Source organism: Eubalaena glacialis, chromosome 9, assembly GCF_028564815.1.
Source record: "Eubalaena glacialis isolate mEubGla1 chromosome 9, mEubGla1.1.hap2.+ XY, whole genome shotgun sequence".
NCBI lineage: Eukaryota > Metazoa > Chordata > Mammalia > Artiodactyla > Balaenidae > Eubalaena > Eubalaena glacialis.
The window spans coordinates 106,425,108-106,452,064 of record NC_083724.1 but is presented as its reverse complement, the minus strand read 5'-3'; the positions used below and the strand labels follow the sequence as shown (position 1 = coordinate 106,452,064).

The 26,957-nt window shown below is 38.8% G+C and overlaps 1 protein-coding gene across 1 annotated transcript in view; it reads left to right on the top strand.

Annotated features, from left to right (window-relative positions):
• Window positions 1-18,286, top strand: part of SPIN1 (spindlin 1) — a 65,383-nt gene extending 47,097 nt beyond the window's left edge. Inside the window, exons 4-6 of the mRNA XM_061200654.1 lie at window positions 5,261-5,514; window positions 10,250-10,483; window positions 14,626-18,286. Of these exons, the coding sequence (XP_061056637.1) occupies window positions 5,261-5,514; window positions 10,250-10,483; window positions 14,626-14,825 (688 nt within the window). The 3' untranslated portion in view covers window positions 14,826-18,286. The remainder of the gene's footprint in view (window positions 1-5,260; window positions 5,515-10,249; window positions 10,484-14,625) is intronic.
• Window positions 18,287-26,957: the final 8,671 nt, after the last annotated feature.

Here is a 26,957-nt window from a genome sequence, read left to right as displayed (position 1 = left end):
AATTTCAGCAGTGTGGTGAAAGTGGCCAGGAAGGGGTTACTAGGTGCTAAGGTGTTTGTTTTTAAAATTCTTTCCTTCTTTTACTAAGAATTTTTTTGTTATTTTTAGTCTTGCTTGGACCAGGGAAGGGAAAGTATAGGTTTTGATTAATTGTAGATTTTAATAGAAAATTGTAAGCTTAAATAGGGTTTTTTTTTTTTTTTTTGGCCGAGCCATGCAGCTTGCGGGAGGCTCCCCAACCAGGCATCGAACCTGCGCCCTCGGCAGTGAAAGCATGGAGTCCTAACCACTGGACTGTCAGGGAATTTAAATAGGATATTTAGGAAGTTAGAAGTAATTGCTGTAAGTCTAGAAATAAGATCTATAGATTCCTACAGCTTCCATTAGAAGCTTTATTTGGTGCAAAGAAACCTTGTTCATCCTAGCTGTATAGATAAAGGAAGAAAGGGGTGAGGAAATGAGACAAAGCATTGCAAACAGAAACACAAAGCAAAATGTTAGAATAGACCAAGCATATTATTTACCACAGCAAAAGTTAATGATTAAGGGCTTCCCTGGTGGGGCAGTGGTTAAGAACCCGCCTGCCAATGCAGGGGACACGGGTTCGAGCCCTGGTCTGGGAAGATCCCACATGCCGCGGAGCAACTAAGCCTGTGTGCCACAACTACTGAGCCTGTGCTCTAGGGTCCCTGAGCCACAACTACTGAGCCTGCGTGCCACAACTACTGCAGCCCGTGCGCCTAGAGCCCGTGCTCCGCAGCAAGAGAAGCCACCACAGTGAGAAGCCCGCGCACCGCAACGAAGAGCAGCTTCCGCTCACCACAAGAAGAGAAAGCCCGCGCAGCAGCAACAAAGACCCAACGCAGCCAAAAATAAATAAATACATAAATAAATAAATATATATTTTTTAAAGTTAATGATTAAAATTCCCTTAAAGAAAGTGAGGAAATAAAATCCATGCAAAAAGGAGGGATTGTGTTTCTTCAGAATTAAAGGATATAGGAGCCTCTTTGAATAGGGATGCTTGCTGGCTAGATTTGAGTCCCTTGTGTTGTTCAGAAGATGGAGGAGAGCCTTGTGTACTACCACTGGAGGTGACCAGGATAAAAACTGCTTGTTCTGAAATGTGATTAGAAAGCGTCAAGCGTCTCCCTCTTCAGAAGCAATTGCGGTTCCAGAAGAATGCCACTAACGAGTATAGAAAGGATTAGTGACTGAACTAGAAAATCACTGCTCTGAGTCTTCCAGTTGCCGTTTCTGCTATCAATGGCTAAGTTTATATTGGTTTTGTTGAGAATCATGGTAGTAGAAAATTTCATGCCTCTGAATCTAGGAGGGAACCTTTTCTGTTGTAGTCAGTGTTTTCCAGAGAAGCAGCACCAATGGTGCGTGCATAGAGAGACTGGAGATCCACGGAAGAGCTGATGTCGCCGCTTGAGTCTGAAGGTAGAATTGCCTCTTTGTGTGGGGCGAACACTCTTTCTTAATACCTTTAACTGATTGGATAAGGCCCAACTATGTTATGGAAGGCAGTCTGTCTGTTGATTTACATTTTAGTTTCATGTAGAAAAATACCTTCACAGAAAACATCTAATGCTTGACTTAGATACCTGAATACTGTGGCCCAGCCAACCTGACACATTAAAATTAACCATCACACTGGTGAAGATGCTGAATTTGCTTATAATTTTGGTAGTAATAATGGAACATCTGTGTGAATTACAAAATGGTGCATATGACTGAATTCTTTCTTCAGTGAGTTTTGGGAACCAACCTCTGCCTTTGCTGTGAAGAAAGCCTGATCCTGTACACAGGATGAATCACAAGGACTTTTGCCTAAAGATCAAAAGAAGATAGGTAATTGTCTATTTGAAGAAAAATGTAATGCTAGAAAAGATTCTTGTATTCTAAAGGAGGAATGTAATCACCTTCACCAGCCATATCCCTACAGAGGGCCAGTTGGATGTAGTGGCACATTTTCAGGGATTATGAAAAGGTCTTGAGGTTCACTTTCTTTCGGGTTTGAGTGTTAGTAGTAGTTACAAGTTACAGACTCGATAATATGTTATCAAGGTTTTTTCCTCTTCACTAAGTTTTATACTGAAGTCTTCTAAAATTAATCTTATTAATTCATTTATTTTAGCTTATATCCATTTAATATCAGGTACTTTGTTCCAAGTAATATTCTTTTGTTTAGTGAGCTTCTTATACTTTACGTATTCTTCTTTCCTACCCTTTTTCAGAGTGGTGTTAACTCTATTTTCAGAGCAGGTAATAGTTAAATACTACTCTATTTCTCTTGTCCCTGTGTTTGTTCTGTAGTAAGAGATATTCATTGCTTACTATCAGCTCTGTGCTGAAACTTTTCTAAGTGTTCTTTCTTTTTTTCCCCCTTAATATTTATTTATTTATTTATTTATTTGGCTGCAGCAGGTCTTAGTTGCGGCACGTGGGATCTTTAGGTGTGGCATGTGGGATCTAATTCCCTGAGCAGGGATCGAACCCCGGCCTGCTGCATTGGAAGCACGGAGTTTTAGCCACTGGACCACCAGGGAAGTCCCCCAGGCGTTCCTGATTATCTGAAACTCTGTCCTATACAGTCGTCCCTTGGTGTCCGAGGGGGAATGGTTCCAGGACCTTTCACACCATACCAAAATCCATGGATGCTCAAGTCCCCTATATAAAATGGCATAGTATTTGCACATAACCCACTTAAATCCTCCCATATACTTCAAATCATCTCTAGATTACTCATAATACCTAATACAGTATAAATACTATGTGAATGGTTGTAAATATAATGTAAATGATAGGTAAATTGTTGCCTGTGTGTGGCAAATTCAAGTTTTGCTTTTTGGAATTTTGGGATTTTCCTATCCACGTTTGGTTGAATCTGAGGATGTGGAACCCATGGATATGGATGGCCAACTGTTAACTTCTCCAGGAAGCATTTGTGAGAACAGTATTCCCCGTGTTCTTATGTGTTCACACAGTTTTATCTGTGTACTTTTACTTGGAGGTCAGTATAGAATTCTTGGCTGCCTGTAAAACCCTCACCTCACATTTTCTTTCCTGAGAACCTTAAGTTTGTCACTTGGTTATCTGGTGGCACACGGTGTCACTGTGTGATTTTCTTTTCCTTACACATGTGATTATCTTTTCCTTACACATGATGCAGTTCTTTTGCTTGGATGCCCACGAGATGTTATTTTCTTTAAAGTTTGTTTGTTTCACTAGACTGTCTTAGTGTCAGTAGTTCTGGGTCAGTTTTCCCAGGGGCGTGTTTGTACATTTAAGTCTTTTATTTCTGGATATTTTTCTTGAATTATTTTAGTATTCTTTCTGTTCCTCCGATTTTAGCTTTTGGGTGATTCTGTTATATGGAAGTTGGAATTTCATATCTGTTCCCATCTGTCTCTTTTTTTATTATCTGTTTTCCTTAAATGCCCCATGGTGTCAATTTCTTCCATGTTCCTCTAGTTTAGCCTTCATTTCTGAAAAGTTTTCAAATTGCTGCTTGTTTCTTGACTGTGTCTGATTTTTCTCACATCTTCTCTTGTGTAGCTGTCTCTCATCTGGGCTCTTATGTTTTTGATGTAAGTTCCTCTTTCGTGGCCTCTGTTATGTGCATAATGTTAGGTGATAATTCCCATCTGCCTTGTGGGCATATTTTTGGGTTTGCCTCTGTTGCCCATTGGTGCCACCACGGTCCTCTCCCATGAGAAGGGGTGAGGGTATTCCAGGACAGCTATCCTCGCTGCAGAGCTCTTCAGTATTCCCATGGCATACTCAAGTTTCTCTGTATAGTCTCCTCTGTGATACCTGTTGAGGTCGGCCTCCTTTGGGCCCACCCTGTAAGCATCTGAACCTCATCTTTCCTTTACCTGCGGGCCTCACCCTACTCAGGATGTTATTCTCAGTATGTGTCCTCAGTGCAGGGCTCTGCCTTTCCTGGAAGGCCATTTGGCTGGGTGTTTGCAGAGACGTAAGGGCTGGGTTAGACACAGTGTTTTCTGGTCTCAGGTCCTGCATATAACCTTTTGAACCCTTTTACAGTCCAACTGGAGAAGTTTTCCTTCTGAGGTGTTCCCCAAATGGTGTTCCCTATCTTGCTTAGGTAAAGGACTGTGTCAACTGATTCTAGGCCTCCTTGAGGCAGCTTTAATATCTTGTTGTAACCTGTTTCTCTGTTTCACAAAACCACTAAGTTTACCAAGCTGGTCTACTTAAAATATGTACAACTGTAGTTTTAAATATTACAGGCTACAATAAATTACTTGTTTTTAAAAGTTTATTTGTATTTATGCCATTTGTTCACCACTTTTATTTGTGGTTTACCAGATGAGAGCTTTATGCCCATAAGAGTGTGGGAGTGGGTTCTTTTCTGCTCCCTAAATTTTTTCATTCTTGGCATATAGCGGCATCCATGTGCCAGCATGGCTTTGGCCTTCAGCTTGCATTCAAGCCAAGTCTTGTCCCTTGTCTCTGGATTTCTACATGAAATGAAGTTTTTTTTCCCTGATATTGAGAGCCAGGTGTATTACTTGTAAACATTGTATGTAGATTTTTCAATTGTTTGTAATTGAGAAAGAATGTAGTTTGGTGTTGCTTCAATAATTTTTAATACTACATTAAGTATTTGTTACAAATTTAAGGGTTGAAGGTTATGTTTTCTAGAGAAATAATGATGGTATAAATGCATGGATAGAAACCAGCCTGGACTCCAGTTTAAGAAAAAGTTAAATGTCTAGTTTATTCTTATTGTTTAAGCCAGTGGGGACAAAATTATGTGGGCATTAGAATGGGTGAAATTGAATTTCTTGAATTAATGAGAAATGGATTTCTATTTTATAAAGCCATATGCATGTGCGGTTATTTCATGTAGTCAGCCCTTGTCTTTCTTTGATTAATTTGGATAATTGTGAGTTGATTGAATTAAAGGCAACTCAGAAAGCTGAAAAACTGATACTTAATGTTAAGGCTAAGTTGCTATTGACTAGTTGTGTTTTTCTGCGTGTCCACAGTTAGGGTGCACAAGAAGCTTCTATTGCTAGAGATGGGCCCCACCTGTGAGCCACCACTGCACGGCTGTGGGACTGGGAGATGGCTGCCTGTAGCCACCTGAACCCCGAGTGTGGCAACATTAGCTAGCATAGGACCGGATCATCTGTGATGGGAGCATGCTAGCTAGCAGTAGTTGTGTTGGTAGGAGTGCATACTTTTGAGATGATACCTTACGTGTGTATATGTGTGAATACAGAAAACATCGGAGCAGTGTGGGGCCGAGCAAACCTGTTTCCCAGCCCCGGCGGAACATCGTAGGCTGCAGGATTCAGCATGGGTGGAAAGAGGGGAATGGCCCCATCACCCAGTGGAAAGGAACCGTTCTGGACCAGGTGCCTGTAAATCCTTCTTTGTATCTTATAAAATACGATGGATTTGACTGTGTTTATGGACTAGAACTTAATAAAGATGAAAGAGTTTCTGCGCTTGAAGTCCTCCCTGATAGAGTTGGTAAGTTCTCTTTACTATTTGTGCATTGTATGCTTTAAAAATGATTATTGAAATGGATGCTTTTTGATTATTAGCATTACTGGTATTTTTTTTATTGGAGCATAAGCACTTCTGATACACATTTAAATCAGTCACCTAAAACCACAAAAACTGCTCAGCAAATGTTCTAAAACCAAAGTTCAAGGAACTGTGAAGGATATAAAGACGTATAAAATTGTTCCCCAAGAAGTCAACAGTCTAATAATTTCTAATATGATTATTTCCCACATTTTGCTCACTGTTTATCTGGACTCTGGTGAGTAAGAGTATTTCTCATTAGCTCAAATATTCAGTGTGCTCATTTCATCAGATTGTAATAGCTCAGAAAACTTTCATGTGTTTATTTTAGGATCTTTATGTGAAGTGAATTTTTATTATTGTGTATTATTACGTTAAGTGGTAATTGTACCTTCAGCCAAAATTTAAGCAACCAAAACATGTGAACTCTATTATACTACATTTTGGGGGTTCGTTTGTACAAGGTTTGTGGGAAATGAATGGCTTTTTTAATGTCATACAAATCAGTTTTGCCTTGCATACCTTAGGTTCCTTAAGGCATAAGGTGTCAGTTAAATAATAATGACTGGTTTTATTTTTAAGAATAAAATAAAATATGATTTTATTTTTAAGATCAACAGAATACACCCAAATTGTTACTTTCTTCAGAGTATTTACTTTGAAATGTTTTCTTATTATTACAGTGATGCTGCTATTGCTTGAATCTGGTTTATGCTTTTGGAATTGTCCTTAAAAGCCTATATATTTACAAATAGAGCCTCAGCAGATCTGCACTTGGAGGATAGAAATTTGGGATCAAATTGTCAAGGGAAGACGCTTACCTAGTTCCCTTTCCCCCTTTGTTTTTGCCGTTGTGTCCCTGGAACACATGCTTCCTCATCAAGTTAACTTTGCGAGAGCAGCACGTTATTTTTTAATCCTTGCTTTAGATAGCAAACACTGTCTTTATTCATCCTGTATAAATATAGTTCAGTTTTCACAGAAATCTTTCTTTAAATTTGTATTTTTAACCAAAGGTAACTTAATTATGTAATAGTAAATCTTTGGCATTTTAGTCGAAGTTCGGCTGAACACATTCTTCCTCGTGAGGCACATCCTCTTTCCTCTTTCCTCTTGATCTTGACATCAGTCCATTTTCCACATTAGAAATTAACATTGAAGAATCTTCCCTTCAGGGCTTAAAAAGTATTATCCACACCTTTATATCAATTATTTGTGCTCAGTAATTATCATACATTCTTTTTCTGACCCAGAATTTTAGTTTCTGACCCCTTCAAGGGCAAGGCTGCTAGCTTACTTGAAATTTACTGCATTCTGCCACATGACCTGTGTTAGCTCTATGGTCATCATAGGACAGAAGAAACCTTTTATCTTGATAAAAAAGTGATTTGACTAAACCAAAATATCCGAAGATATATGAGTATCTCTGGTGATGGGATTTAAGGGTTTCTTAATGTTTTTCTTTCTAGTTCTGGGCCATCTCTGTTTCCAACAGTAGACATGGATTGCTTTTGTAAACAGAAAAGCAATTTTAAAAAGGAAATCCAAAGGCCTGTGTGCAAACCAGCAATATGTTACATGCCTAATTTAATTAGGAGTTAACTATGGTATTCCCTATGATACTTTAGTCTGAAAAATTATTTGGACTTCATTTATGTTCCATGTAGGAAGAAAATGGTCTTTCCTAATTTGCTTAAGGCAGGCAGTACATTAGACTAAAGTTACAGTTTTGTTTTCCTTAAGCTAAAGGTGGAGAGAAAAGTAAGTCAGTCAACCCAAAAGCATGTGATGTCACAGAGTACCAGTTCCCAAAGTGTAGTCTGAGGACCCTTGAGGTTCCCAGAGGCCCATTCAGGAGGCTTATGAGGTCAAAATTAATTTTCATAAAAATCTTAAGATATAATTTGCCTTTTTCACTCTCATCCTTTCACAGTTATACACTGGAGTTTCCCACTAGTTGGAAGGTCTGCATAACTCAGTGAATACAATATTTTCTATATGAGCAATGCATGATGTTACCAAATCATATTTTGGTGAAAGAGCCATTCAAAGACCGACAGATTTTTTATGTTGTGGTAAAAACACAAAACATTAAATTTACTACCATAATTATTTTTAAGTGTACAGTTCAGAGGCATTACGTATATTCACATTGTTATGGAATAGGTTTCCAGAACTTTTTCATTTTGCAAATCTGTAATTCTTTCCCCATTAAAACAACAGCTACTCTTTTCTGCCTCCCACTGGCCCCTGGCACCCACCATCCTGTTTCTATGAATTTGATTACTTTAGATACATCATAAGTAGAATCATGTAGTATTTGTCTTTTGGTGACTAGATTCTTTCCCTTAGCAGAATGTCCTCAAGATTCATCCATGTTGTAGCATGTGATAGCATTTCCTTTCTTTCTAAGGCTGAATAATATTCCATTGCATGTGTATACCACATTTTTTTTCCCATTCATCCATGATTGGACACTTGGGTTCCTTCTACCTTTTGGCTATTGTGAATACTGCTGCTGTGAACGTGGGTATACAAATATCTCTTCGAGCCCTTCTTTCAGTTCTTTTGGGTATTTAACCAGAAGTGGAATTCTGAATCATATGGTAATTTTGTGTTTAATTATCTGAGGAGCCTACATACATAATATTTTCCATAGTGTTTGTTAACATTTTACAGTCCCACCAACAGTGCCCAAGGGTTCCAGTTTCTCCACATCCTCAGTAATATTTGTTATTTTCTGTTGGTTTTGATTTGCATTTCTCTGATGATCAGTGATGTTAAGCATCTTTCATATGCTTTTTGCCTGTTCGTATGTCATTTTTGCAGAAATGTCTATTCAAGTCCTTTGCCCACTTTTTTGATCAGGTTGCTTGATTTTTTTGTTTTGTTTGTTGTAGAGTTGTAGGCGTTCTTTATGTATTCTGGAGACAAATGAATTTTAATTTAATAGTGTGACAGAAGTTTATTGATAATGATTTCAGATTCTACATTGCAATTAACCTTTAAGGAAAGCTACCACTTGTTGAGTTTTGATGTGGTATCATAGAAGAATATCTAGAATTATCTGAAAAGACTAATAAAATATTTTTTCAACAGCATATCTTTGTGATTTTATACACCAACTAAAAGTACATACAAATTGAATGCTGAAACAGATATGAGATTCTAGCTGTCCATTTTTAAAGCTAGACATCTCTTACTAATTTTTTGTTAGAAAATATTTTTCATTAAAAATGTGTTTCTGTAGGTATTTTAAAATATTTTTAGATATGTCATTTATAATTTCTAAAATAGTTGGTACTGATATTTATCATCCATATAAACAAATGCACAAAAACTTTTAAGAATGTAAAGGAGTCCTAAGATGAGAAAGTTTGATAACTTCTGGTATGAAGAAAACTAGTGGGATTTTGCTTTAGTGTCATGCACAGTGGGGAATTCTATGTTATTTTTGGTAATTATTGCATACTTAAGCAAAGAAAACTACCATATGTGTTTGCAGTGTCCTTCTGATAAAATTGGATGGCAGTATCTTTACCAAGAAATTCTAATCTTTGTTCCTTTGAACTTTGACAAAAATAGAAGCACTCATGAATAAGATAGAAGTGCTAACTTTTTTTTAAAGATAATTGTCTAAAATGCGAGGAATGGAAAAACCTTAAAATCAGTAGGTTCCTCCATAATTTTCCCAATATTAAAAAAGAAAATGAAACTTGTGATTTCTCACCTGTGTCTTTAAGGAATGTAGAGCAGGGCTGCAGAGGGCTATTGATATACCAGTAGGGAGGCCTGTGTTCCTAATCACACAGGCCATCAAGAACAACCTCCTTTCCTCTGAAATAATTAATTTATACAACAAATGTTGAACCCCTGTGATCACAGTATTGGAAACAAGATGGGAAAGGCCTTTGCTTTCATCACTGTGCAGTCTAAAAGCAAGTAAACAAACATGTAAAACAAGATAACTGCAGAGAGTGGTAAATGTCTTTAAGAAATCAAGCTCGGTTAGGTGACTGATTGTTGGGGCTATTTTCACCGGGTGGTCCTGGAAAGCCTCTGGGAAGACATCTGCTCAGGAAGAGCCAGCCCCCGAGGATGTGGGGGCCGTAGTCAGCCCAAGGGTATCCCAGGAAAAGATGCCCATGCTGCTGAGGTGTAGGCAGTCAAGCAGTATGTGACGAACAGGAGGGCAGAGGGCTGGCAGGGGATGATGGCCAAGGGGCTGTGGATCTGGAGAAGCAGTTCGTTATTCAAATTATGAAAGGAAAGTGCTGGAGTATTTTAAGCAAATGACCAACACAATCTGGTATAACGGCCACAAATATCACTCTGATTATTGTAAAAAATAAATTGTAGGGGCAAGAGTAAAAACCTATGCCTTGAATAGGTTAATACCTTGGTTTTCATAAATGGTCAGTGGTTATATAAGATATTTAAAAGGCAAGGTGGGTAAAGGGTATATGGGAACAATATTATTTTTGGAACTCTTCTGTAAGTCTATAATTTATCTCATAATTTAAAATAATTATCTATTAAACAATAACAAAAAACACTTTATACCTTGAATAAACAACTAAAAGTTTTAATTAGGTACAGTACCAAGAACAGATGAATTCAGAAAAAAAAGAAAAACAGATTCTTTCCCGTAAACCATTGTTTGCTTTTTTGTCCCCAGCAACATCTCGAATCAGTGATGCACACCTAGCCGACACAATGATTGGCAAAGCAGTGGAGCACATGTTTGAGACCGAGGATGGCTCTAAAGACGAGTGGAGGGGAATGGTCTTAGCACGCGCCCCTATAATGAACACATGGTTTTACATCACCTATGAAAAAGATCCTGTCTTGTACATGTACCAGCTCTTAGATGATTATAAAGAAGGCGACCTTCGCATTATGCCCGATTCTAGTAAGTATAGATTGACAACTTTTATTTTTGGTAATTCAAAAGGAATTTGAATTTTAGAGCAAGATATTTGATTAACTCTTATGCAGATACATTTAAAAATTTTAATTATTAGGGTTAAGTGGTTATTCTTTTAGTCATGCACCAAGCATAGGTTGTGAAATTTTCACCCTTTTGCCAAGAATAATTTACTTTCCCTGTTCTGGACTTTGGACTTTCATATGAATGGTGTATATAATGTGTGTATAATGTGTATGTAATGTTCATCTGTTGATGGATATTTGGATTTTTTTTGCTTCTTTTTGGTTATTATGAAGAATTGTGTACAAGTTTCTGAGTGGACATTTGTTTTCTGTTTTCTTGGGTATATGCCTTGGAATGGAATTGATGAGACATAGTGATCACTCCGGGTTGAATCATTTAGGCAACTGCCAGACTGATTTTCAAAGTGGTTGCATCATTTTACATTCTCACCAACAGTGTGTGAGAGTTCTGATTTCTCCACATCCTTACCAACACTTGTTAACTTGACTTTTTGATTCTAGCCATCCTAGTGGTAGTGAAATGATACCTCATTGTGGTTTTGGTTTTCATTTTTTTGATGACTAAAGATGTCAAGTATCTTTTCGTGTGTTATTGGCCATTTGTGTGTCTCGTTGGAGAAATATCTATTCACATCCTTTGTCTGTTTTTCAATTGCATTGTCTTTCTGTTATTGAGTCGTAATAGTCAATAGTATAGGTACAAGTCTCTTGTCAGATATGTGACTTGCAGAAACTTTCTCTTATTCTCTGAATTGTCTTTTCACTTTCTTGATAGTATTCTTTGAAGTACAAAAGTTTTTAGTTTTGATGAAGTCCTATTTTTCTAGTTTTCCTTTTATTGCTCATGCTTTTGGTGTCATATCTAATAATCCCTTGCCAAATCAAAGGTTATGAAGATTTGCCCCTATGTTTTCTTCTAAGAGTCTTACAGTTTTAGCTCTTACATGTAGGTCTTACTTGGATCTTTGATACATTTTGAGTTAATATTTGTTTATGATGTGTCATGTCCAACTTCTTTGTTTTGCATGTGGCCATCCAGTTGTCTGAAAACCACTTTTTGAAAGGACTGTTCTTTCTCCTACTGAATGGTTTTGGCACCCTTGGTAAAAATTACTTGACTGTGGAGGTATGGAGATATTTCTGGACTTTGAGTTCTATTCCATACGTCTATAGTTATGCCAGTGTCACACTTGATTACACTGCTTCATAATAAGTTCTAAAATGAAGAAGTGTGAATCCTCCTTTCTTCTTTTTCAGAATTGTTTTGGCTGTTCTTTGCATTTTAGAATTTTAGAATCAGCTTGTCAATTTCTGCAAAAAAGTCAGCTGGGATTCTGTTAGATATTGTGTTGAATCTCTAGATCAGTTTGGCGGGGGCGTATTGCCATCTTAAGTTAAGCCATTGACCCATGCGCATGGGATGTTTTTTCATTTATTGAGTTTTTTCCATTTCTGTAGTTTTCCGAGTATAAGTTTTTGCACTTCTTATAGTCCTAAGTATTTTATTCTTTTTGATGCTATTGTGAATAAAATTATTTTCTTAATTTCACTTTTGCGTAAGCCTTTTTTTTTTTTTTTCTTTAAACTACTCAATAGCTTTTCCTCAAACACGTGAATTCTTGGCCCTAGACAGATGTGGCCGACTGACAGACACTGGATATATTAGCAATGTAACACCATCTCTGTTCCTTTTTTTTTTTTTTTTTTTTTTTTAAAGTTCTTCCTGTGAACAAGCCACTCAATGAATCTACTCATGTGCTCATCTGGCCCTGACTTCTGCCTTCTTAGATTTTTTTTTTTTTTTTTTAGGTGTGTGTATATTTGTTGTAAATGTGTAATGGAAAGTGTTATATAGGCGGGAATTTAAATATGAGAGCATACCATAAAAGCATTTCTCCAACCTATCTGAAGTTCTAAACTTTTTTGTAGAGAAATGTCCAAAGCAAGTACTGTTAACTTGATAATAGAAAGTATGAGGTCATTTGCACATTAAATCATTGCCTGTACCGACCACGTCTTTATCCTCCCACTCCTTTCTTTCGAGTGGTATGGAAGTTTATTTGCTGTTACTTGCTGTTGTGATGTTCTGATACAAAGAGCTCTGCAGTGGCCTCTGAGTCCCTGGCTTCTTCACTCATGGTTACTGTAAAACGTATGGCGATCATGTGTTTGTAATTTCTTTGTACACATGAGGTGCCACAAAAGTGTGGTGTGGTATGATGTTGCTGCTTGACGGAAGAGCACTGTTGAAGAAGAGTTCAGCTTAGATTTCCTCTTTACTTCCTTTTTTATTTATTTATTTATTTATTTATGGCTGTGTTGGGTCTTCGTTTCTGTGCGAGGGCTTTCTCTAGTTGCGGCGAGCGGGGGCCACTCTTCATCGCTGTGCGCGGGTCTCTCACTGTCGCGGCCTCTCCCGCTGCGGAGCACAGGCTCCAGACGCGCAGGCTCAGTACTTGTGGCTCATGGGCTTAGTTGCTCCGCGGCATGTGGGATCTTCCCAGACCAGGGCTCGAACCCGTGTCCCCTGCATTGGCAGGCAGATTCTCAACCACTGCGCCACCAGGGAAGCCCATTTCCTTTTTTTAAAGAACTGATAACACTATGCTCAGGTGGTTGGTTTGTGTTGTGTGAGATCAGAATAGCAGGTTTCAGATTATGCCATTCAGTGAGAGAATTTATTATATTCAAAGAGGCAAACTACTATTAATACAGATACATGATATGATCCAAACCCAGATACATGTGAAAATAAAAAGGTGCACTGCTAACCATTGTGTCAGGACGACTGGCATAAGCACTGACTGTCTTGGGCAAACCAGGATACCTGGTTGTCCTACTTGAAAGCTCTCTGTTACTACATGGATAAGAGCTTGAGTTATTCCAGGACCTGTTAGGGGTTTCTTAAAATAGAATTGTAACTGCCTAGCTCCATCCCCTGGCTCCCCTTTTTTGTACTTTGTTTCTTTATTGTTGGCAGTGATGGTTTGTTCTCATTTTATGTGTATTCCTAGAATTTACAGAGTTCTTGCTAGGTCATAGGGCGGGCAGTGTTTTCCAACACTCAGATTTTCTTGGGGACTTTAAAAAAGTACAGGTGCCTCAGCCATCCTCTGACATTCAGTTGTAATTGGTCTGAGGATGGAGTTCACTTAGCACCTATTTTTATAGCACAGGAAATCTCTTTTATTTTCAAACTGGGTTAAGAGAACCATGTGTGATGAAATGAAGTTGAGGGAAAAAAAGCTTTAAGGATTCACAGGATAAGACAGGAATACTTAGGCATTTTAAGTGTGTAGCACATTCTCAGTAATCCCAGTAGGTATTATCTGCTTTGAAATTATTTCAAAGTAAAGCAGGCTTATTTTTAAGAAGTTATAAAACACAACATTGTAAATCAACTATACTTCAATAAAATCTTTTAAAAAAAGAAAGAAGTTGTATAATTACAGTTGATTCTTGAACAGCTGTGGGGTTGGGGGGACTGATCATCCACGCAGTTGAAAATCTGCATATGACTTATGGGCAGCCCTTTGTATCTGCGGTTCCTCTGCATCTGTGGATTCAACTAACTGCAGATCATGTATTTACTATTGGAAAAAATCCCTGTATAAGTGGACCCATGCAGTTCAAACCCCTGTTGTTCAAGGGCCAACTGTATTTAGTTTTTTTCTTGACCCTTTCCTCCTTTTAGTCCATCCCTCTTTAGGTAATTATAGCTATAACTAAATATAAGCCAAAGGAATTTCTGGTTATGATTTTCAAAGTCGTTTACATGTTTAGCTCTTGGGGGTCAGCACACTGTTTTTGTAAATAAAGTTTTATTGGCACACAACCACACCATTCATTTATATATCATCTGTGGCTGCTCTCATGTGACAACAATACAGCTGAGTAGTTGGTACAGACACCGTATGGCTTCAGGCCTAACATATGTATTGTCTGGCCTTTGAAGGAAAAGTTTGCTGACTCTTGGTCTAGAAAATCAAGATGAATTCAGGATATTAAAAAAAATTTTTTAAATTATTAAAATAGATATGTGAGTTGGTGTGTATCTAAAAATTGACTCTAAATTCTCTTTTTTCCCCCTTTTAAATACAGATGATTCACCTCCAGCAGAAAGGGAACCAGGAGAAGTTGTGGACAGCCTGGTAGGCAAACAAGTGGAATATGCCAAAGAAGATGGCTCTAAAAGGACTGGCATGGTCATTCATCAAGTAGAAGCCAAACCGTCTGTCTATTTCATCAAGTTTGATGATGATTTCCATATTTATGTCTACGATTTGGTGAAAACATCCTAGATGTCATCACGAACTTTGCCAAATTTGTGGAACTATTACATGTATAATTTGTAGACATAAAGACTTGATTGCTTTCCAGTTTAATGAAAGCTTAAATGTCCCTGCGAACCCACAATCTCTGCCAGCAGAACTGGTTTTGTTCTGAATAGTACAGATTTATGTGAACACAAAGCATTTTGTGTAAGGAACTCCTTCCTCTTAAAAGAAGTCTGTCTGTTTGGAAGGGAGTTACAGGCAAGTCTGGTAAAAGTTAAGCTAGTATCATAGTCATTTAAAACTGTAGTAGATCTTACCCACTTTCCCCTTCACGCTTAACACTGTTACTCTGCTGCCACAATGCAAGCATAGTTTGGTATTTTTGTTATTGCCTTTTTTTGAGATATATATGTATCTATATCTACCTACCTATCTATATCTGTGTGTATACATATATAATGTATATATACATACACATAGATCTGTGTGCACGCACACACACACACACACACACACACACTTCATGGGCAGTCCTTTCTTTGTGGGTTGGAGTGGGGGTTACATAATTTTCTCCAGTTTAACAGGAGTGCTGACCCAAGCCATTTGTATTTAGTGTATTCAGTGTATTACTGGTGTTTATTTAAAATTAAATTTGGGCACAGGAAGCACATCGGGACATTCAGCTTATTTTGAAAGTCAAGTTCAGAGCACCATTTCAGTCTGGAGGCTTTAAACTGTAAATTAAAATATGAATCACCTGTGAACATTTAATGACCCACATTACAATTTTACAAAACAGTTAGAAATCTGGGTAAAAGGCTGCCTTTAATTCTAAGCTTTGTACATTATTTGTTTACATTTTTTATCATAAATACTTCTTTTTAAGCAAAGCCCAGGTACTTGGTCCACATAGTGTAAATGCAGGTGTATTTTGGATGGCACATTTGGTCCATTATTTGTACAAATTAGTAATCTGGAATTTTAGTACACGGATTTAAAAGGCAACAGTATATCAGCGGTTTATGTGTATTTGGTAAGTTCCTGGAAGAACGTAGTGCTTTTATATTAGAAATGTAAGTTTAAGAATGACGTTGTTGCCTTTTAACAAGTTCTCTGGGATACCTTTATTTTTATTACTGTTATTACTGATACATGATTATGGTCAGAAGGCTTTTCCCCCTTGGCTTTTCCCCTCAAAGAATGTCTAGACAAATAACAGCTTAAATTTCTGACACCTCTTGTGGTGCTGTACGTTCTTACTCATGGTGTGCTGTTGATGTGGATTCATTCCATTTGGTGGATCCTACCACATCAGGGTCAGTCACCTGCACTGGCTTGTGGGTGTGACTGATAGCAACCCTTAGCCATTGAATCCTTTCCTGCAAGGTTGTTTTAACTAAAATAGAACTGCAAAAGTGGTTCATTTAGCAGCAGAACATCAGCCTATCACTTTGTTTTGGATGATCCCTGGCAGTTTGAAAGCTAGGAGAAACATGATTTGTGAAACCAGTCTTGTGGAGGTTGAAAATCTTACCTCAGATTTGGGCAGAAAGCTTAAATGCATATGAATCTCAGTCAAACACCAGGTCTGTGTGACGTCTCTCATGGCTGTTCTTGATGTTAAGAGATTCTGTAGTTTCAAGGCCGCGCTCTGCGTGGTTTGTGTGATGCCCATTTTTGCCTTCAGGAAGGCTGTGCCTTGTTGTGCTGGTGGGTGGTAACCTCGCGCACCATGTAAATACAGCACCCCAGTTCTCTCCAGCGTGCCCAGTGCCTCACTGAGGGCAGCCAGGCGTGAGCTTCTCCGTGCAGTGGGTACCCAGGTCTTAGATGTTCCTCCTGTGCTTGAAACAAGTGTCATGCTACAGATCTGTCATCTGTTCTCCTGGAGGCTCTTGTAAGAGTTCCTGCATGTGAATCTCAAGGTTGAGCCGAGCCCCCTGTGCCCAAGTGGACACGTGTGGCCCAGGGAGGGAGTTGTCCAGCGTGCACTGCATGAACAGGACACAGTGACTTCAGACTGAAAAACAAGTCCTTTGGAGGCATCCTGAGGGTTGGGTCAGTTGAGTTGAAACATTTCTGGCATTACTTAATGACTTGCATTGTGGTTTTTCTGCAAGTACCTTTAGCAACTTTTAATACCACATGATCTCTCTAGATGAATGTGACGTGATTTATTATCATCATTATTTTAATCATTGTTCCATTTATTGCCTTTAGGGTTGAAGGAAGGGGAAGGGGTCTTTTTGTTGTTCTGTTTTCCTTTTTTTTTTCCCCATTCTTTTTTCTTTTGGTGGCTTAAACCACACTTCCTGACGCCATGACTAACTCTGCTCCCCAGCCGAGTATTTCAGGCTTCGTCTAGGCTCATGTTTCAGATCTGCATGCATTGCTTGCATTTTCCTGGTATCGGAATGTTGGTTCCTTGTTCTAGGAATACAACATTAATTTCCAAAATTATCATGGGACTTGTGACAACACAAGACATGAATCTCTGTATAAAATGTATTGGCCTTTCTCATTGACCTGCTATAGTATTATTGTGTCGTGTGTGTGTGCGTGCGTGATGTCTGGCTGCCATGTAAAGCTTCAAAGGAAAACCTTAAAAGCAGACCATCCTTTTTTGCATGCTCTATTCTAAGTAGAATGTTCAATGTAACTAACTAAAATTGCATGTTAAATATATTTAGGTTTTTTGTTTTCTATATTTGTTTTTATTTGTTTTCAGTTTCTGTATATTTGCTTAACTGTGCTGTTTCAGTGGTTGTAGGATAAAGATGCACTGGTGAAGCAAATGTAGTGCCAACAGAAGGTGATTTTCCAGTTGTGTATGTCATGCAGCATTTGAAGGGACTGTGCATTCTTAAAACAGTCACAGTTGCTTCTAAACCAGATTTCATTTCTATTATTGTTTTACGTGCCAAACCCTGAAGTGCATTGGGCTTGAATCTCTGAACGCTGTGGACCCATTAGAAGACTGTTTTGATTGTCACAAATTGTAGTGCCTGAAGACATCCTTGAAGCTGATTGTCTTAAAAAAAAAAAAAAAAAAAAAAGACAGTTCTCCAAAGACAAAACAGGAATTATTGTAACAGAAAATAATTATGGTCAAAATGTCTGTGGTTCCTTGGAAATGCTGCGCTTTTTGTATTTTCCATCATTAGTGCAGTTCGAACGAATGTGTATAGTTCAGAGGTCTTCGTGTTCGCATTTTAAAATTAGGTAAATGACCTCATCTTTCAAGCTTGAATTCATTTTTAATTTTAATTTTATTTTATACAATGTGTAGACAGTTCCCTGTTCTCTGCATTTAGAAGTATAAACAATATAAATCTGTTCATTCTGTAAGTAATTTTTATAATTATGATGTAACTCTATCCTATCCTTAAAACATTTAAAATAAACCCTTTATGTGCAACTTTTGACTGTAAATTTTGTGCTTATGAGCAAACTGATGTGTTAAACGTGCTTCTGAAAAAGTTTTTGAAGTTTTACTTGAAAATTTTAAGAGACCTTTTTTCCCTCTTTTCACCAAATGTAAATGTCAGATATATATAGGAACAGAAAGAAATAGAATTTTTATTTGAATGATAATTAATAGTACCTGTAAAGAAAGGGAGCAATAATCAATAGTCCCAATATATTATATAGTCCAAAATATGGAAGTTTGTGATTAGCAATTAATGAGAAATTTCAATTTATCATAAAATTTTAAACGTAAAAGAATTGTTTAAATAGAATTAAATAATGTGTGTTTTATACTTTCCCATCTTTTCTTGCTATAATTATATATTGCTTTTATTAATACTTAAATACCAACTAGTGAAATTCTGCAGTGAAAAATCTCCATTTTTTTTTTCAATAGCAAGGACGAAGACATGTAGGTAATACTGGAACTATATGTACTCTATATTTTATCTTCCTGGATAATTTTATCAGTGAGGGGGAAAAGTAGAGTTTATGGTATGCCTGCCCTTAATTAGATTCATTTTTTATGTTTCCGTGTTTGGCCCAAGGATCCGTGGTTAAAGCTAGGACGGGACAGGTCACTTTTCTTGCTGCCAGAGTGGCTGGGGAGGCTTGGCATGGCAGCTGCAATGACCACTGCTGAGGCCCTGGCCAAGGGGATGCAGGACCACCTCTCAGACTCTGGTGAGAGGAGTCGCAGACAGGTGTAGGGAGGAGATGAACCTGGAAGCACACGTGTTCACCCTGGGCGAGATCTTACAGTCTTCTTCCTGAAGGTAAATCACTCATTGCAGTATTGAAGGTACAGCTCAGGAAATATTTTCCCCCAAAATAACAAGGCAAGCTTAGTCTAAAGGTTGGCGGTTGCTGGCTGCTGTTTGTAAACTGAAGAACTAGGTCTAGAGCAGTCGCCACTATTGGAGAATTGCAGGGATGGGCTTGTTTTCCATTGTTTCTTCACTTGGTACAGTCACCACTCTGTGATAATAAAGCATTTGACAATAATAAAGCACTAGCAAAAGTGCTTAATAAGTACCTTGCCAAACACTTTGTTTTTTTGTTTTTGTTTTTTGACCATGCTATGTGGCATGTGGGATCTTAGTTCCCCAACCAGGGATCGAACCCATGCCCCCTGCAGTGGAAGCGCAGAGTCTTAACTACTGAACTGCCAGGGAAGTCCCTTCATTTAATTCTTAATACTGTGAGGAAGGCATGACGTTTTTCCATGTTGTGCTGTTGTAAAAGGAGTGAGGGTTGAGTACCTTGTCCAGGATTACAGAGGCCATCAGGACTCAGACCCTCAATGCTGTGCCCGGGCTCCAAGCTGCTGTCTGTGTTCACGCCTCAGAATTAAATTACTTCAGTGGGGTGATTTGATTTGAATAGTCCATGGTCCAGTCATTTCTATGGATAATTTTTTGTAACCTTATTTCGTACATTGATAGCAAAAAGTGTTTTATTTCCAAGTTGCATAATGAAAGGTTTTATATTAAGTCACTAGAATGTAGAAATCTCTTTATAGTGAGAATTGTAACCCAAAGTTAAACTGAATATAGCTAATAAAAGATAAAAATAAATATCTTTTATTTGGAGAGAAATATTTAAATAATTTCCATCACAAGAATGTAGATACTATTTTATATTTCAAAGACACTTTAAACATGTCATTAAGTTAATATTCTTATAAAACCTAGACTTCTTATGCTCTTTCCTAGTTTTTACAGTAATTGTCCTATGTCATTAATATACGTGTGTGTGTGTGTGTGTGTGTGTGTGTGTTTAAGTTTTTAGGCTGCTGAATTTCAGAAAATTAGGTGAGTCTGTAAACTGTTTCTCCAGACATTCTAGGATAGTCTCTGCCCCTGTATGGGCCCTAAAACTCTTAGGTTTTGGTAACTCAGTGGCAGATGGTCTTCGGGTACTGCCTTGGCACATCATTTTGCCTAAAAATGACATTGCATTCTTTCTGCTTAATTTTTATGTGAGGGCACTGGACCAGGTAGCGCTTTGACCCCTGTCAGCTCTCGCAATGGTGACACGGAAGCGTGGGCCCTTTCCATGCATTTCTTTTTTACGTTGGCTGTTAACAGTAGGTGAGTAGGCTGCCGTGTGTACTGTGCGTGTGTTCCTGCTTCCGCTTTATCTCCATCCTCTTTCATTACTTTCAACTTATGCTTTGAAAATTCATGCTCTGGGGGAACATTAGAGCTTGAAGTACCATGTGAACTACCTAAAAATCCTTTTTATAGGATTGGCACATTACACGTAACTTTAAATTCTGTGTCTTCATGTTGGAACCAAAGCAGATTATGATGTGAAAGGGACAGAAGGAAGACCTTTTAAAAACCTTGACATTGACATGAACAGTTAACAACTGAAGATTGAAATTCAGCGTTCTGAATTGTCTTCTGATATAGATTGTGAAAGTAGCTTTAAAGCTTTTGCCTTAGATTTGTCTCCTAAAGGATTTGTAAGAAATCTGAACACGACTACTTGTGCACTGCGCATTCCCACTAGAAAAACGAGAGGAGAGTGGTCCCTGGTGACTGTGGCTTTTTTCCCAAGAGTTGTACTTTGTTGCGGACTGTGTTTACTCTGTGTGTGTGTGTGCATGTCGGTTATTTACGGGGGACCTGATTTGAACAAAGTGTTGCTTCGAGTTGCCCTGTAATACTGTGGCCAAGTAGTTTTAACCACTGCATTTGTCTTAATTTATCCCAAATCTGATTTGTCACAGGAGAAGGACAAGATTGTGGTCATCTTCAGAGCAGTCCAGCCAGCAGAAGAGAGCAGTATGTTAAGGACTGAAAAACATGTCTGAAGGGATGGAGTCCACAGTCTGCATTGTCCTACAACTAGAATTACTGCCTCTGAGCAGTCTGTGGGGGAGAGATCACACAGAGCACAGGAAACTAACACCTGTTACCAGCCGTCTCCTTAATTCACATGCATTTGTAAGACAAACAAGTAAACAAAAACAGAAGTGTCTCAGCCATTGTCACTGGCCCTTTTTTAAAATTTGGTAATTATATTTTTTAAAAAGGGTCATGCTCTGATCAGATTACATGTGGTAGACCACTGAAAGATTGTTTTCTGATACTGCTCTACGTATTGTATGTGTCCGTCAGCTCAGGCTGCCGTAACAAACACCACAGACTGTGGGGCTTAAACAATAGACATTTATTCTTGCTCAGGTCTAGAAGGTGAAACTCCATGGTTAAGGTGTCAGCAGGATGGTTTCTCCTGAGGCCTTTCTCCTTGGCTTGCAGACAGCTGTCCTACCTCCAACTTCACATGGTGTTCCCTCTGTGTGTGTCTGTCGTGATCTCTTCTTGTAAGAACATCAGTTACATTGGATTAGAGCCCGCTATAACCACCTCATTTAACCTTAACCACTTCTTTAAAGGCCATATCTCCAAATACAGTCACATTCTGAGTTGCTAGGGGTTAGGATACCAACAGATGAATTTTGGGGTAATGCAATTTAATCCACAGCACCGTGTTAAAATTGAGTTGGGCTTTCTTACTGTTAAGCTTACAATGGAAAAGAAATCTTACTGGCAGAGCATTATTTTTGACAGACTAATTCTTTTAAAAACAATACTAATTTTCTATTTTTATTTAAAAGGGATGGATAAATTTAGTGTACTAAAAAGAGCATTGAAAGAAGAGCCAAATCTCTGAGTTCTAGTTGCCCACTTCCTATCAGTATGATCTCAGGCAAATTGTTTCGCCTTTCTAACTTCTTTTCCTCTTCTGTAATTGGGGAGAATCCTGCTCTACTCACTCAAAAGATGAGTGGATCCAATGATGCTGGATGTGCGTGTGATGCAAACCTGAGCCTGATGCAGAGGGGGCGAGTCACCTTCGTGCTGGGATTTCATTGGGTGTCAGGGCCTTACACAGACAGCAGCTCTGTCATTTCAGGCCTTGCCATGTTTTGCTTTGATTTTATGGTCTTTGAGATCTTACTTTTAGTTTCATATAGTTTCACTTATATAATGTCAATCGGGAAGATTTCCATTTTTATATTTTTTCAGAACACTAGCATCTCCCAGCATATGTAAAAATTGTAAAAAGCACCGTTGAAAGGTCAGTGGGATGCTCCACATTTTCCATTTTATTGTGACTGAGAAGTAGACTATAAAGATAACCTTCATGAATAAAGGTCTGCATCTGTGTTTTGCTAATGTTCTCACATTGTCATAGGGGTCATGAACACTGAACTGCCTCCTTAGTGCTTTCGTGAAACATGGTGCTAGAGTTGGCAGTGTCAGCCAGTGGCCCGATTTGGAGTAATTTAAATAGCAGTCTACTTTGAGAATGTCTTGCTGCCTAAGAGGGAAGTCGTATCTTTAAAACAGGACAGTTATGCCCAATGAAACATAGCCGTTTTGTGTAATAGGAGAGTACTGACCACTGTCCTCACTCCCACCCCAAGTGAGGCCTTGATGCACTGTGTCTTTAATCACCGATGTTGCTTTTTCTCTAATATAATCTGAAATCAGTCCCTCTTTGGAGAAGTTTTAAAAGTTGATTATGGTTTGGGGGGGGCGGGGTTGTTTGCAGGTATTAAATTTCACCTTAGTATTTGATCTCCCATCTTTAGTTAATTTCTGGTATGGCTATTTAACATTGGTCCCACACTCAAGTAAAGCCAGCTGCTTTATTTAAACTGCAACAGAATTTCATTTTATTTTCACGTGTGCTCAAAAGAAATAACCATCAAGTTGTCCGAGAATGGTAGCTGGCAGCTGGCGCGTAACGGTGCCATTGCCTGTGTTCTTCAGTGGGACGCCTGGGAAAGTGTCGAGGGTGTGGACACCAAGAGCAGGTTTTTGTCCTGCTGGGAAAGTGAAGATAGCAGGCTGCCTTCCTCTAAAGGAGGTGAGGGTTTAATTAAACTTCTTCAGAGTAGAATTTCAAATGTTGCTATGTTGCAGGTCTTTATTATAACCTGTAAGCAAGTCAGTTCTAACCTAATTCAGCTTTAATACTCTTCAGATAGTAGCAAAAATGTACACTTGCCTCTAGGATATTTTGTAAATGTGGATAATATACAAATAATTTCATAAGCTACCTAAAATCTTTTATGGAACAAAATAGGTATACATATTTATTTTGCCCTTGAAAATTCTCCATCCTTTAATAGTGAAGTTTTTTAAGAGTCCTGTGGAAGATTGCTCTTTCTTTCCAGATAATGTAAATTGATATGGTATGCTGCCACCTCAGAGAGGCATCTCACTGAAATGGCTCCTAAAACTTGTGGTCACTGTTGTGTGGTTAAAATTCACCAGTACGTGAGTTATATGGTGGTTATGACTTGGGATTTTGTGGGGTGCGGTGCGGTGCAGCAGCTGGACTTTGCAGGATAGATTCACAAGGCCTGGTAGAATTAGCCCTGGGCAGGTATTTGGAGTCTGGTCTCTGTTCTCTATTTTAAAACATCTCTGTGCTCAGTTTCTTTCTTTGCATGATTATTTTTTTTTAACATCTCTGAACTTCTAATTTGTTTATCCAGAATAATATTATGATTTCCTGTTTTTTAAAAGCACTTAGGAAAGAGTAACTTGTTTTTGCAAAAATGCCTCAGAATAAGTGACAATCTGTACTACATTTAAACTAGCAAGGTAATTCAGATAGCAATAAGCTCGTGTCTGTTCTACGTGTTACTACATTGAAGTCTTCCCCCTGCTCACCTGGTTCAGTGAGGTGCCTTACACCAACAATTACTTTGGCTGATGGACATGAAGCTGATGAAGGTGTTTATTCCTAACTGGTGTTCTCCCTGCTACACTGTGCTCCATGGAGGAGCTTACAACTGCCATTTAAGCATTTTCGTTGTCTGTGACACCAAAGAGTGGTGTGGTGTAGCTTTTAGAAAGAGAAAACAAAGTAAAATGTAAATTGCAGCATATTCTCAGTTTACAGTCAAAATCCTCCCAGCCGACCATTGGCCAACAGACCGTTAATACACTGGAATCCACCAGGGCTGTTTCTGCCCAGCCTCCTCCAGTGAGGGGCTTTCTGTGAGACAGCAGGACAAACTTGTGTTCCACGTTCCAGCAGGATCCATTTGGCTGTGGTCAGGACTTGCCTGGTTGGGTTGTCATACCTGCTGCTTCTCAGGTTTTACATGCACCTTATCTTACAGTTTTATCATGAAGTGCAAGGTTAAGTTTCAAATTGTGTACCATTAATATCAGAAAAATCCAAAACCTTTTCCCCAGTTTCTGTGTCTTCATAATTTAAAATACTCTAAAATTGTTTGTGATTTGTTTCCTGTTTAAAAACAGTTCTACCTACAATTTCAAGCTGGAACAGAGGTGAAGGCATGATTTTTGGCTAGACACACATCTTAACAGTAGCTCTGTATTCTTATCTTTACCTTCTTTGGAGAAAAGACCAACTTTACCAGCTTCACTTTTCTGATGTGATATTGTAGGATTTACTGGATTTCAAGACATTTTAAGTATTTTGAGGAAAGACACTATTAAGATGGGACTTTTGTATATCAAGGTATTTTAATGTTTTCCTTATACTGAGCATCCTAGGTTTAACTTAATAGTTTATATGCTCATTCAGCACTGAACAGAAGGTAAATTAGAAGTTTTTCAAAATTTATTTGAGGCCGTTGTTCTAAGTCTGATTGTTAATTTTTCCAAGAAAATTAAGTTCCTTTTATAGCTAACCATATTACCAAAATTCCTTTGCACTTAAGTAAATTGTCGTACCTTTATTAAGCATCTTATTTCAGGATCATGTTAATATAATTTTGTGTTGATTTATTTACTTTTTATGATCTTTAAAGACAAGATTTTAAGAATCTTGTGTCATGAATTTTTTCAGATGGTAAAGTCGTACCTAGTTCCCTAGGTACTGTCCAGAGTATCCTTTTTTTTTTTTTTTTTTTTTTAAAGATTTATTTTATTGATTGATTGATTGCTATGTTGGGTCTTCGTTTCTGTGCTAGGGCTTTCTCTAGTTACAGCAAGCGGGGGCCACTCTTCATCGCGGTGCGCGGGCCTCTCACCATCGTGGCCTCTCTTGTTACGGAGCGCAGGCTCCAGACGCGCAGGCTCAGTAGTTGTGGCTCACGGGCCTAGTTGCTCCGCGGCATGTGGGATCTTCCCAGACCAGGGCTCGAACCCGTGTCCCCTGTATTGGCAGGCAGATTCTCAACCACTGCGCCACCAGGGAAGCCCCAGAGTATCCTTTTGAAAAAGTTCTGGTTTGAGTGACTTTGAGCAGAAAATCCCCCCAAAAGGGAAGTATATGAAAGTACATTATTGAAAAAAGGAGTAAGCTAATTCATACAGTGCCTAGGATACCTTTAAGCATTAGAAGAGACACGGAGCAGATTCATCTCAGGTTCACCTGAGAGTCTGTCTTTCAATGGCTCTCCACTTCAGGCTGTCTGCCAGCTCCTGAGTGCCTGCAGAACACCTATGAAGCTGAGTGCTTGGGTGGAGGCCCACGATAGAGTCAGGAGGCATCTCCACTGTTCTGGCCTCCACCAGGGCCTCTTTGACTGCCTGCTGCACAGCATGTTCATAACATCGTGATTGGTGTCACAGGCCAGTTGAGTTTTGGGGTTGTCACCCGTCACCCCTCATGGCATCCGTAAAGTCCAGGGAGCAGCCCGGGCCTGAGGGCCAGTGGCGAGTGTAGTCCCTGGTAAAGTGACTGTATCCTGTCTGCTGAACACAGGTGACACTCAAACCTCAGAGGTCAGGATATCCACCTGCCCCCAAGGACCCTGCTGCCCAACCCCTCGCCCCCAACCTCTACCCCCTGGCTGCTTCCTGGAAGGAGGAGTAGTGAGAGAACTGCTCTCTTTGCACAAAGATCTGTTGCGTAACTACTGTCTCAGTTACACTCCTATTGTGGATGGTCAGGAGGCCCCAGAAGAAAATATTCACAGGCAGAAGTGTCAAATCTATATCCCAAGTGACCATGCTGGATTTACAGCCTCGGGAGTTGGTCCTACATGACCGTCAAGAGTGTGTTTGATGGTGGGGTTTGCTGTGGCAGCTGGGAGCACTTTTCATTTTTCAACATGGGAATTCTTTCTCTGAGTGGTTCCTGGGAAGGCCACTGAGGGTCTAATTCCTCCCTTTCACTTTAGCACCACACATTGGTGACCAGGATTGCAGAGAAAAGGGCAGCTGCCCAGCTCCAGGTTGCCTGTTGGAGCTGGTGGCTAAGCAGGCACCGTGTACTGTAATGAAATGTTGGCTGACGTGACCCTTTTCTCTTACACATTAGTCCCCAGTCCTTTCGTGCTTTTATTTTCCTTGCCTTATCAACAGTTAGCACACTTTTAATGGTCTGTCATGAGCCTAAATAAGCCTTTATAGAAGATTCATTTACTTATATTAAGATTATATATTTAAAAGGTGAGGTTTTGTAGCTTTTTTCCTCACTGTCTGACATTGTGCTTGTAACTCACCATTAAGTTATTACTCTGGAGTAGAAAGGGGTTAAAGAGCTAAGAAATAGGAATTGATTACATGTTAATTTTGTTAATCATCAGAAATGGGTGGTCTTTAAGAGTGTTCAGTAAGACTGAGAAATTGTTTCTGCTAACCCATCTTAGGCTAGTGTCTTTGCGTGCAGCATGAGAGTCAGCTACATGATCATCTGTGTGAGGGTTATTAAAAATACAGATTCCTAGGCTTTGCACAA